The sequence below is a fragment of the Xiphophorus maculatus genome, chromosome 13 (assembly GCF_002775205.1).
Source record: "Xiphophorus maculatus strain JP 163 A chromosome 13, X_maculatus-5.0-male, whole genome shotgun sequence".
Taxonomy (NCBI): Eukaryota; Metazoa; Chordata; class Actinopteri; order Cyprinodontiformes; family Poeciliidae; genus Xiphophorus; species Xiphophorus maculatus.
This window is the reverse complement of record NC_036455.1, coordinates 16528571-16541179: the sequence shown is the minus strand read 5'-3', so window position 1 is coordinate 16541179 and position 12609 is coordinate 16528571. Positions and strand designations below refer to the sequence as shown.

General features: G+C 39.0%; 1 protein-coding gene across 2 annotated transcripts; it reads right to left on the bottom strand.

The window, feature by feature from the left end:
• Positions 1-3073: 3073 nt before the first annotated feature.
• LOC111610642 (C-type mannose receptor 2-like) lies at positions 3074-11985 on the bottom strand. 2 transcript variants are annotated; one of them, XM_023345373.1, is made up of 6 exons: positions 11921-11985; positions 6007-6079; positions 5833-5870; positions 4994-5374; positions 4209-4639; positions 3074-3386 (listed from the first exon to the last, which is right to left on the bottom strand). In XM_023345373.1, exons 3-6 carry the CDS (start codon positions 5867-5869, stop codon positions 3285-3287), a joined length of 951 nt encoding a protein of 316 aa, XP_023201141.1. In that variant the 5' UTR covers position 5870; positions 6007-6079; positions 11921-11985; the 3' UTR covers positions 3074-3284. The 2 variants fall into 2 exon arrangements, with proteins under 2 accessions (XP_023201141.1, XP_023201142.1); XM_023345374.1 differs by lacking the exons at positions 6007-6079; positions 11921-11985 and having other exon boundaries at positions 5833-5890.
• Between the last annotated feature and the right edge of the window lie 624 nt (positions 11986-12609).

The following is a 12609-nucleotide window of genomic DNA, read 5'->3' as shown; positions in this document are numbered from 1 at the left end:
CAAGGAGCAGTCTGTCGTTTTCCTCTGGGCTGTCCACGGTGGCCAGGTCGGCGTACGTCTCTCTGCAGTACCGCTGAGCTTCAGCCCACGTCTTGGGGCTGCTCACGTAGTGGTACTCACGAAACAAGTTGGTAGACAGAACATAAACCCCCGCTGGGTAACGATAATAAAATAACTATGAAGCTTTTTTTTTTTAAGAAAATGGAAACATTGTTTTATTTTGCCCCTGAAAGAAACCTCACCTGACAAGGTGAGAACAAGTAGAAGTGTCTTCCTCATCCTGTCAATTTAAACATTTTAAATGTTAGGTTTTTAAATAATGGGTTAAAAAAAATCTAAACAAAAAACATGCAGAGCACATCTATTTTATATGAAGAGAAAAGGCAAAACCAAAAACTGTATAAACATTTAGGATTAATTAATTGGTAATATTTTGGACAATTTACATTTGAGAGATATTTCCTTCAAGTTTAAGACTCAATTAATGGTTTATTTCTAATTTGTTAATAAAAACAAAAAAGCATGGTCAAATAAGGAATACACAATAGCCTTACTTGGACTTGAAGACATCTCTGGTATCCTGCTTGGATCTTTGCTTTGATGAAAAGAATCTGTTTACCTTTATTCTATTTCTCCTCATTTTCAGTATTGAAACCCAATCTGAGTAATTTGCTGCTTTCATTAGAACAGGATGTAAAACAAATGGAACGTGATGTAAAACAAATACAAATGAACTGTGTGAAATGAGGCGGCTAACCCACGCAAGGCATTGTTTAAATATATAAAGGAAGAAGTTTGGCTCCTAGCAATGTACCGTATCTGTGTGTTTTTAAGCCGTTCACACCAAATTTAGTTAAATCCAACAGTTAGTTTCTGCTGTTTTGAATTTATTTTTAGTCATCAAAATACAATGTAATGTCAAAGACAAGCAGGAGTAGTACAACAAGCAGTTTTCAATATATTTAATTTATTTAAGGACAAAAGCTTTACACACCAAAAAGTAATTGTCCTTTGAAGCTAATAATCATGGTAGCAATATCTATTAATCAGTGTTTTGCAATGTTTTGGGGGTATTTTTATTTTATCTTTTAGGCTCGTCTTTCTTCAGCCTCACTGGAGGAATCTTGAGCATTAAATCTGCCGTAAGTAAAAAAAAAAAAAAAAAAAAAGATGTTTTATATTTGCTAAAACTATCACCATGTAGAGATAAGATGAGACGGTGAAAAGATCAAGCTTCTCCACCTCCTCCCTGTGCTGCTATTGCCGTCTGAAGGAATGCACCTCTCCCTGTCAGAAACAACCAGTCAGAGCCAAGAGGAGGATCTTAGCGCTGCCAGTTAACCTCATGAACGCGCTGCTAAATGTGTTAAAGGCAGAGAAACAACAAAAGGGCTTGTCCGTCATCATACGTGGCCATGCTAACTAGCCTTAGCGTTCACTTCAGGCTCTGCTGATGGGGAGAAGTTGTATCATAGCAGACAGAAAGGAGGGTACGGGGAGCACACACGAGCATGATTGACAACGCTAAGACCCTCCTCCTGGCTCTGATTGGTTGTCTCTAGTTAGCACTGGGAGAAGGCAGCGAAGCTTTTTTTTTTTTTGTTCCTTCCCACCCCCAGATTACCTGTCTGGACATAGTGACAGCTTCAACAAATGTAACTTTAAAAAAAAAATAAAAGTTACATTCTGTAGCTTTAAACCTTCTCAGTAGGATTTCGGTGTTTGACCCATTCAGAGGTGGTTCTGCTAAATGTTCTGGAGCATTAAAGTAACAAGCTTATGGTTAGATTTTCTGACTGAGCACAGAACTCATGGTGCCATCAATTACAGAAAGTCGCCCATGTCCTGAAGTAGCATAATTGGTCCAGATTTGACCAATGGTTGGGTTAGCAGTTAGCCCAGCAGATTTTACAGCAGAAGTCGTCGCAGTATAGCAAGAACTGTAAAACAAGTTCCTGCACTTGGACTGTCAACACTTACAGTGTAATAATGGATGATGAAATGGCCAACTTTCAATTAAAGATTTTTAAATGTTTGTGTCCTTATCTCAAGGAGAATGGATCAGTCAAATGAATGGGCAAACATTGTTGTTCTTGTGGCGTATATATTTTAAAAAGAGTTTTAAAAAATAGGATGTAGAAGAACACTGAAATTATAAATTGGACATAGATCACATGATCTTAATCAAGACATAGTGACGTAGATCACATGCTTTAACCGAGCATCTTTTTAATGGCATAAAAACTACTGGGAATCCATTCAAAGTGGCAAATAAGAACATAGATTAATTTATTTTCATTCTCTTTGTGAGAATAATTGATTACATGAGCAAAACCACATGTAAGTTTGTGTTTAAATGACAGAAATATACATTTTCCCCCCCCAGTGGTTCTTTAAATACCAGAAGCCAGCAGACAAAACTAAAGAGGCTGATCATGGTTGTAAGGCAACCCTAGTTTCATTACAGTCTACATTATGATACATAATATTTCTCTATATTATACACCTATAATGCATTTAGTTGGCTTCCATTAAAATATATATTTTCCTAATTTAATTCACAGTAAATTTACCCTTACTTTTTAGTCTGTGGTTGTTTTTGGTAAAAACGCGCAAAGTACCCTAATCGAAATTCATGAATATGCAATTCCTTGTCTTTAAAGGTCAAATTGATTTTTTTTTTTCATGCCAATAAGACTGAGAAAAGTATGTCATCATGCATATTATACTCCAACAAGTCTGCAATTAAATTTCTAATTTTTTAAAATCTTCTTTTGAGCTAAATAAGTCTGTTAGCAGTCCGCATTAACCTCACACAAAGGGTATTTGCTTAAAACAAAAACAAATTTAGTAAAAATCTCAATGTTAATGTTTTGCACCACAAATGACAAATTGTGATACATTCACACAGTTTATTGTTGGTTTATCTGATTTATTACTCAAACATTTAGTGATCAAAGACAAACCATAATTCAGACCACACAAGTATGCCATATTTATTTCATTTTAAACTACAAATAAAAGACTGTAGTACAAGTAATTATTCACAAACAATTTTTCAAGACTTTTGAACCACAGTCCGTCAATTTTCCAACCTCATAAAACAAAGCAGAGCAAAAGAAACAAGGTTTCATGTTCACATAATTCATAGATAGAAAAAGTCTTCTGCTTCTTCTGTCTGAAACTTAAATAGATAGCTGAATAAAAAAACAAATATATCTTTGACTAACTGTTACAGATGCTGCTGAAATAGTAAGACTCAATTTTAAAAAGCTGAATTTTTCTTATGTTTTTTGCTTTGTATCCTTGTGAAAGTCCTGCCCGTCTTTCTCGATCCAGCTGAGCTTGAAGTCTGTTAGTCCATCAGTCTCCAGTTTAGCGTGGAGCTAAATGAAAGATACAATTGATTAGTTTTTATGGTAGATTGTTTAAGTGCTGTCCAGTTGATCAAAGCATATTGTCATATATCTTACTGACTTAATTTTCTGTAAATTCATACATGATGGCTTATAGAGATATATAATACGATCTTCATATCTACATGTAGTCAAACAAAGCAAAGGAGATATTCTAATTCCTAGTCTTTATAAATATTAAGTATCCATTTCGACCTTTTCTGTGTATGATAAATCGTGATGTTGTAAAATCTGTCATGTGAGTTTTTTGTACAATTAAGTAATTTTTAATTTGGTATAGAGCTGATTTCCTATAAGTTATTGTGCTAAAAATGGTTTACTTTAATTGATGAGTTTCTGCAGTACCCAAGATATTATCTACTGTCTTACAATAGTCAACAAATAAGGATATCATTAAAAAGTGCAACACATGAATTAATTACAAATGGTATGATAGTTTCAAGCCTTTTGTTTCTGTTAATTATGGTGAATTTCTGCTAACAGCTGATGGAAACGCAGAGGAAACAGAGATTTTACCTTTGAACAATAAAAAACTATTATTGTATTATTGTGGTGTGAATTGGCTCACATTTGTGTGAATGCATACTCTAATTTATTGATTAGTAGTAACTCTGTACATGCCAAAGATTCTTTTTTGGCAACAGAGTTTGTTTTTGTTAAAATAAGCTGAGATACTAACTGCACAAAACTTTGCACCAGAACCCTAAATTAACAAATTATGCACTTTCCCTTTAGATTTGGTATTGTTGTAGATTAAGTTCTCAAAATAGAGAGGAAACAGGCTTCCTGTACCTGCTGTAAAATCTGCTGCTGGGCGTCGGGGTCGGTCAGGTCGGCCTCAGACTGGAAGCGCAGCTCCAACCTCCTACTGGATGGAATCAGAGTCTGACAGATGAACTCGTGCTCTTCACTACAGTCAACATCCCACCACGTTCTGGTGCTCGTATTCACAGCAGCACAGGAAGTCATGTTGGTGCTGCCTTTGTTGTCAGGCTGGCCCGTCTCCCAGTTAGTGAAGGTCAGTAGGCTGTGGTCAGACCAGTTAGCCCACAGGTCTCTGTAGAGGCCGATCCAGTGGTTCCTCTCAATGAGTGGGTGTATTTCATTGTTCTGAGACGTGTTCCACACTCTGACCAGGTCCGTGTATTTGGACCGACAGTAGTTCTTAGCATCTTCCCAAAACATGAATGTAGTCACAACAACGTATTTAGAAGGGCCGTGTTCTACAAAAAAAGAGAAAAACAGCAAAAAATAAACTTCACTTATATTCTCTTTTTTAACGCTCCTACGGTCGTAGAACGACGATTAGGAGGAGCACCGAAAATGTCACTGTCAGACAGTGGAAAAGTGGGGGCTCGTCCGGTCAGACCGTCAATTTCTGAAACCGCACAGAAAAACCAGCAAAAACAGACAAACCTCACTCATTCTCTTCTTTGAAACTACTATGGATGTTTTTCTTCTACTGTTTTTAATCCTTACCATTGTCTGACCTAAATATATTCACTTATGATGGTTTTATTGTCTTATTTTTCCATCTTTGCCACTAGATTTGGAAAATGAAAAGTGGAGTTACCTACCATCAAAGCAGATAAAAGGGCGCTCTGTGTTGCAGATTTCATTCCGCCAGCCTCCAATCAAATTCATCACTATGCAGCTCTGCTTGCCACCGTAGTTGTCAGGCTGATTTGGTTGCCAAGGTGGGAAACTCTTATTGCCGACAAAGTCATCGTCTCCCATTGTCCACTTCCAGCCCGTTGTGTTGTCGTAAAGCCCGATCCAGGCAAACTGTCCGGATCCCTGCAGTTCAAGGAGCAGTCTGTCGTTTTCCTCTGGGCTGTCCACGGTGGCCAGGTCGGCGTACGTCTCTCTGCAGTACCGCTGAGCTTCAGCCCACGTCTTGGGGCTGCTCACGTAGTGGTACTCACGAAACAAGTTGGTAGACAGAACATAAACCCCCGCTGGACAAGATCATTTTTTTAAAAATTACCTCATCTTATAACACATCTTCTGTAAACAATCAATATTATAGAAATATAATCTAGATTTAGAATATATGCTGTGAAACCAACAGTGGGAAATGAGCTCAAACAGCAAAATCTACTATCTTATCGTACTGTTAGTTGCTGTAGTTCAGCAAATGCCATCAGTTAGCGTTTAATAGTTAGCTTTTTTTTCGAAAGAACAATTTATAATACTGTCCATGTAAACAACTGATGACCTGTTACAAAAACTACAGCATTCATGGTAAGATTGTAGTGGACTGACAAGGTCTGAATCTCTGCACTTTCTACAAAATCACTACTGTATGACATCTGTCTACTGGAGGTACTGAAAATAACTTTGGAGAACTTATATCTGTACAAACATCAGACCTGTCCCTTTGAGTTTCACCCTTCTGCACAACTGACAGACTGACCTGAGAAGGCGAGGACAAGCAGAAGTGTCCGCTTCATCCTGAAAAATAAAGAAAGTGTGAAACACTGGAATAGCTGTACAAAGTATTTTTGAAGAAATACATATACAGTGGATCAAAGATGGCACCAAATGTTAATTTCAAGCTTTTACTTTACTTACTTTTACTATTACTTACTCTAAAAGAACGAGCAGTTATAAACAGGTGAATTTAAGCTCAAGTCTTTGAAAGTACTCCTGATTTCCCACGTCTGTGGTTCAAACAAGAAAAATAAAATGTACAGATGAATCAGTGAACATGTGTAAATGCACACATTAAATAATTTTACCTTCCAACAGAAAAAGAAGCTCCAGTTCTTATGCCCTGCTGCTTGCTTTCTTTGGATTAGAAAATCCTCCTACCATTAGGAAGACTTTTCTTAGCTGTATTTCATTTCTTCCCTCCTTTTCTTGGTTGCTATGCAAAGTCATTCTCCATAATTGGACACTGTCAATAACATGCAAATCTAGCTGGTGAAATTGAGCTTTTGACTTTGACCAATAGCATAATCAAAGTTTAATAGATTGTCTTATCCATCATGGAGGCTAGCATACCCTTCAATGCCGAATTGCTTTAATTCAGCTGCATTGGACGTTGTCAAGCATGTACAGCCTGTTTAAGGTTATGCCAGAGCATCTCAGTCGGATTTGAATCTGTGCTCTTGGACTTTAACTTTAGGCCACAAACTGGTGGCTAGACATACTCCATCCAGAAAATCTGGATGGAGTATGTCTCCATCCAGTTGATGAAATTCATGGTTTCATCAACTACAGCAGGGCAGTCTGGTTCTGGAACAGCCAGCAAAGCAACTCCAGACCATCCAACCAACAGCATCCTGTTTGACTGTAGGTATCACGTAGTTATTATTATGAAATTATGCTTCTTAAGAATCATCAAGATGTTTTTAGGTAGTGTGAGATTGGCATTTTTGTTGTTTTTGGTCAGCAGTAGTTTGCATCTTGGAACTCTCCCATGAATGCAATTTCTGCTTGGTTTCCTATTAATGTAGAATTTTGAGCACTAATTTTAACTAAGGCAAGTTAGACCTGAAGAAATGGGAGGACTTTTCTACTCCCTTTTAAGGAAATTTGGTGGTTTTGGTAACTACCAAGAAAGTTTACCACTCCTTCATGTTTTCACTATTTGTAGATAATGGCTCTAGTTGAAGTTCACTGAAGTCCGAAAACCTTACAAATTGCTCCAGACTGATCAATGAGAATGACCTTGTTGCTATTTGAGTTATTTTAACTCACTTTATATTGTCATGCAGGTTGTAATTCTTCTTTTTACAGGTCTGACAGCATTCAGTTCTGAGTCTTGCTTAGGTTTAGCTAGCATTTGAAGAATAATTAACAAGTACTGCTGATTTTCTGACTTGGGAGTGGGCAAAAGGTGATTTGAAGTTACAATTTGAGTCAAGTAACCCACAGGCAGTAAGCATGTTTAAATAGTAAGGTGAAAAACTGGTGGAACTAGCTAGTTGTTGTACTTTGCTATGTCAGCTACTCAGCAGTCCATGTTTCCATCAATGTTTTTTTCTGTTAACATTTAGAAGTACTGCATTAGAAATGGTGATGAAAACGGGAAATGACTTCATCATCGCATAAAACTTAATTATGAATATTGCATTTTGGACGTCATGTAGGATTTACCACCAGGACAGTTATCAGTAATACAATGGGATTACTTCGCATTTTGCATTTAGGTGGACTTTATCCTCCTCTTTCTGTGTGACACAATATGACAGAAGTGTAAATAAATAATTTGCTGCTGCAGCTTGAAGTACTTTTTATGTGCTCCAGGTGATTTTTTTTTTCCACTTAAAACTTGGAAAATCCTGGCTTCTGCGTACCTTGTGATGTTTTTCATAAGGTACCCTAGATCTCATTTGTTTTTAGCCTGGCCTACGACTGCCCGTGATTTACGTGTGCTGTAATTATGTAAAAATCAACTCCACTGCCTCATTGCTTGTGTGAAGAGAGCCCAGATTCTTATTTCCCTGCATCCATAAGGTGGTGAAATGAGGCATGTGACCTTCCGCTCCAGGGTTGTTCAGGCCATTTTGTAAACAAACTAAGGGTGACAGACAGTTCACAACTGCAATTAGAGATTATTATCATTTAAATGCAGGTGAGGAAAAAAAATTTTTTTTATTAAAAATATTGTCTTTGAGCAGGACGGCAGATAAATCACACATATGACTTTGGGTTGAAATGAACATCACTCAAGCAAAAGTTCTCCCAAAACATCCGATCTCTGAGCACTGCACGGCTCGTTGCCTGGCACAGATTGTGAAGCACTGACCTTCAATATTTGCGCCCGAACCAATAGAGATGGAGGTCTTTGGCGTGTGACCTTTGACCCTTTTGAGTCAGAGGCACCAGTTAAAGACAGTTTCGGTCTCAGTACCGAACAGATGGACACAGATTGTCTCTCAGGCATAGTAAGAATCTGACTGGAGGTGTAACAATGTTTTGTTCAAGGTGCCCTCTTGTGGCCATTTGTTGAATTTGCTCCCATCTTGTTCAGATATTTAATGGGAACTATTCGAGTTTATTTGTATCACAATAAGGCAGCTCTATATGCTTTACATCATAAAAACATAAACATCATGCGGCCATTGAGAAACCAGTAACAAACATTACATTTTGTCAAGTGTCAACACCAAAATCCTCAATTCCAGACTCAAAAACATCATCTCAATTTTATGAGCCTTTGCATGAGATGATTGTGTTGAAAGATTCCAAGGCAATCCATGAATTTCCCGTAAAGTCTCAAAAACCGTAGGACGGTTTTAGAAGTGATTGTATGTTTAGTTTAAACATCAGGTTTGCTCTGGTTTTATTTAGATCGTCTCTCCAGGGAAATATCTTGTCGGAGCGAGGATTACGGGTTTCACGGCTGATCTTTCTCACGAAAACAGAGCTTTCTTCTGTGGCTTAACCCATGAGGATGATGAAAGCTGGGAGAAAGAATCAAAAGGGACAGAACTTTGACATAAAAACTGAGAGGCAGTTTAGCGGAAGTTAAACGGAAGCTGCAGATATATATTTTGATAAGGGTATGTAATTGTTCAGCCTGAGCTGATTAGGGAAAAAAATACACATCAAATTTCTTTTTCATTCATAGGCAATCATTAAAAACTACCTTTTCTACACCAAACATAGAAGCTGAAAGAAGCCCCTACACCTGCTGAAAAGTTACTTGTAAGTTAGTTTTGTTTTATTTAAAATGTATTGAGATATTTGAAGTAGAAACTAGACCAGAAGTACTTTAAGATTTTGTGTTTTTGAGGCAAAGAAAACCTAAAAACCAAACACTTTATTATTGCTAAAAATGAATCAAACCCATGACTGGCATTTTGTCATGCCTTTTGCATTGAAATCCATAAACTACACTACTTAGCATCACTAATCACCTTAGGGTTACTAATGACTTTTTCCCCCCTAATACTTTCAGTTCCGGCAGTTCAGCTTATCCTCTTACTTCTGCAGGTGAAAGGCTTGACCCGTTTGTCGAGAACAACGGCAATTCTTTTCTTCTGACTCAGCTGCTTGAAATTCTGGGCAGGTTCTTGTTTTTGTGGGGGTTTTTTTTCTTTCAACCTTGAATTTCCATGCAGATTTCTGGTTTCAGACGGTGCCAAATTGTAAATGATAGTGTATGTCATTAAAAACAGGAGGGAAAAAATAGATGGCGTGTGTGGTGAATGGAGGAAGATGGATGTGTGTCCACCCTGAATTGACGCCTCCAAGGGAATTCGCCCGTCTGCTTGGTGACTCCCGCTCAGGTTGTCCGCCTCAATCTCGCGTGTTACCATCTGTAAGCAAAGCGCAGCTTAATGTGTCGCTAATCACATTTTTTTTTTTAAGCGGGGTGGATTTGTTCAGCAGAAGCGCCGTGTTTCTTCCCGACAGCAGATGGCGATGTTGCCTTCAAGTTTGAGCGGAATTCCCAGGCCTCCTCTCTGCCTCCAGTTCGGCGCGGATCGCAACAGGATCTTTTTGCCATGCCGGTCACGCCCCGCGCAGATATCAGCCTGTTTCTCCGACACATGCAGTGTCACATCCCTAATAAAAACGCACGTGCAGAAGCATCCAGGCTCGCTCACCGTTTGACGGTCTTTTTTTTTTTTTTGAAACCATCCACACCCCCGCAAACTAAAATTCCACCTTCATCCCAGCTGCTATTTTTAAACGAGCCTTTACAAACCAAACACCAAAATCTTTAGCTCGCGCAATTTTAACTCTTAATTACATTAAATCAGCGAGTGAGAAAAGCGTGATGGCGGGAAGCACAGGTGGAAAGACCGACTCGCGCGCTGTAATTGATCTGGCATTTCTGCAGTCCGGAGCGAACTGGTTGGAATTAGTGGTTGTCTGGCAGCTGCGGTTGCGCCAACAGATTTGATCTTTATTCATATTATTTTCATTTCAAAGCAAAGATAAAGATTCTTAATGGAACCTAACAGCCACAGTTGTGGCATTGTTGCCTTTTACACTTTAACTTAAGGACCGGCTCAAACAACAGGACGGTCAAGAAAATACACTTTTTTTATTTTTTTTAAACCAATCGGCTTGTGTTGAATCATGATTCTGAAATCTGTGTTGACTGCAAACCCTGGAAGCATTTCAGGGTGCAGATTGGCACGGCTCATAGCTGTGGTTTTACTCTTTTAGCAATAAAATGGCCACCAAACAAACAAACAGTTTTTTTTTCTTTTTTGGAGAAAAAAAAAAACCCCATTACACACACAGACACACACACAGAGATACACACACATATTAAAGCACCATCTCCCTACATGTGGGAGACAGAGAGACCATCACCATGGAAACAAACGTCATGTAGCCCAGTCTCCCACCGTCCGCCACTACCACCACCACCACCGCCGCCCCTTCCCCAATATGAACTCACCCCCCACTCCTCTCTCTGTTGCTGCCTCCATTTCCTATTCTGAACAACATCCATCTTCCCAAAAACAGCCACCCCTCCACTGCCTCCACCCCTTCTTCCCTTTAGCCCCCCACCCCCCCACACACTTTTTCCTACCTACATTGTTCCTCACTTAGATTGCAATAAATATTTCTACACCATGTACACAACCCCCGACTGCTGTCGGACAAATTTGTCTCTTCCCACCATGGCCGCCTGTGAATTTGGCTTGATGCGCGTAGAAATGTGCTGAAGATGAGAGACATCAAGTAGGAGTCTGTGAGGTGGGATCGGTATGGGGGAAGGGGTACCAAGATGGGCCAATAGGATTGCACCAACTGGTGTAGAGAAGCCTCCTCTGCAGCTCTATAATCAACCTCCTCCTTCTTGTATCCATTTGCTATTTCTGGATGAGGCAGTTTGAAAATTCTGCATTTTTAGCAGGAATTAACAGAAATATGATTTTTTTTTTCTTGGATGTATTGAATCAGTAGTTTTTGTTTTTTCCCCCAACGTCTACTCCATCGCCTCATCCCAGTGTGACCGCAGCATGCTGGGAGATGTAGTCATGCCGCTGCCCTGCCCTCTGGTGACTCCTCTACTGAGAAGAGAATTACAGCTGAACCTCTCAAGTTCTCCCCTCTTTTGTTCGGGTCTATTCTGTTCAGATGTGCTTCTCTCGCTGGCCCACTTTACATGAAATAAATGGAATCGATTTATTGGCAGAAGCCCTGCTAGTAGAAATAAGTGGCGCTTGTCACAGATGTTAACATACAAACAGAAACAAGAAAATACTTGAAGATAAATGAGTTTAAAAGCCTGTCGATATAAAAGTGTCTTTAACTGCTTCTCGGGGTGTTTTTTCGCCGGTAGACTCGCTTCAATTGGGGACCAAAATTGTAACTTTTTTTTACATTTTCAGCTGGTGAGGATCGATTTCATTCTGTGAAACGAACCAAACCCTTGTTCTCCTCCTCGCCTGTGGTGGCGCTGCACCAAAAACCACTGGAGCGTCAGATTTTAGCGGTTGCAGGATTTCTCTTTTGTCTTTGTTTAAAAGACAAGTCATTTCTCCTGCCTGCGTTAAGACTCGCATGTTTGTTTTGCTTGTACTTACCCAGAATACATTGCGCTGCAGTCCACTTCCTGCTTTTGGAGTGGTCTCTGGTCTGCTTGGCGTCCACATATGCATTCGAACCACGCCAGAGTTTGCTTCAACCGAACAGAGACCGAGGTTTGTAGCTGGACAAGAGTTCGTTGAATGTCACAAGTTTGTTTAGAGGAACACTTTTCCTCTAAAAATTTAAATCCTCTTAAGTTGGAAAAAGTTGCGTTCAACATAATGCCCACATGTAATAATGAGATATTGAGTCACTAGGTGAAAAGTTAAACAGGGCATGAGCTGTTGTGGAAAGAGAACAATAACTAAAACAGACAAAGATTTTACTGTTAAAAATAAACTTTTGGAGGGAATATCAGTTGGCAAGACAATTGTTAATTGTTCGAAGTTAGACGTAAAATCCATACATAAACTTCTCTTACTCAGATTTCTTAGTTCTCAGCCCTTCTTAGTCCATTTTTAATGTGAAAATACAAAAGGCTCAGATGTGTTTTTATGGTAGTTTTAACAGCAGTAGTAAACCTAAAACACAAGGAAGGAATTCCCTCTACTTTTCCAGAGCTGTGTTCTATTGCTTTAAAAATGTCATGTCATTCTTCCACCTCATTTTTGTTTGGCATTAATTTATGTGGTTTATTCTCACGTGTGGTGACTGACTTTGACCGTGATAAGAGGGGGTACGTTTG

Excerpts from the sequence above, each read along its gene's own strand:
- LOC111610642 (XM_023345373.1), bottom strand. The coding sequence starts at position 5,869 with ATGAAGCGGACACTTCTGCTTGTCCTCGCCTTCTCAG. Across the intron at positions 5,375-5,832 it reads GCTTGTCCTCGCCTTCTCAG|CGGGGGTTTATGTTCTGTCT; the intron begins GTCAGTCTGTCA and ends GATCTTGTCCAG. Across the intron at positions 3,387-4,208 it reads AGCAGCAGATTTTACAGCAG|CTCCACGCTAAACTGGAGAC; the intron begins GTACAGGAAGCC and ends TCTTTCATTTAG.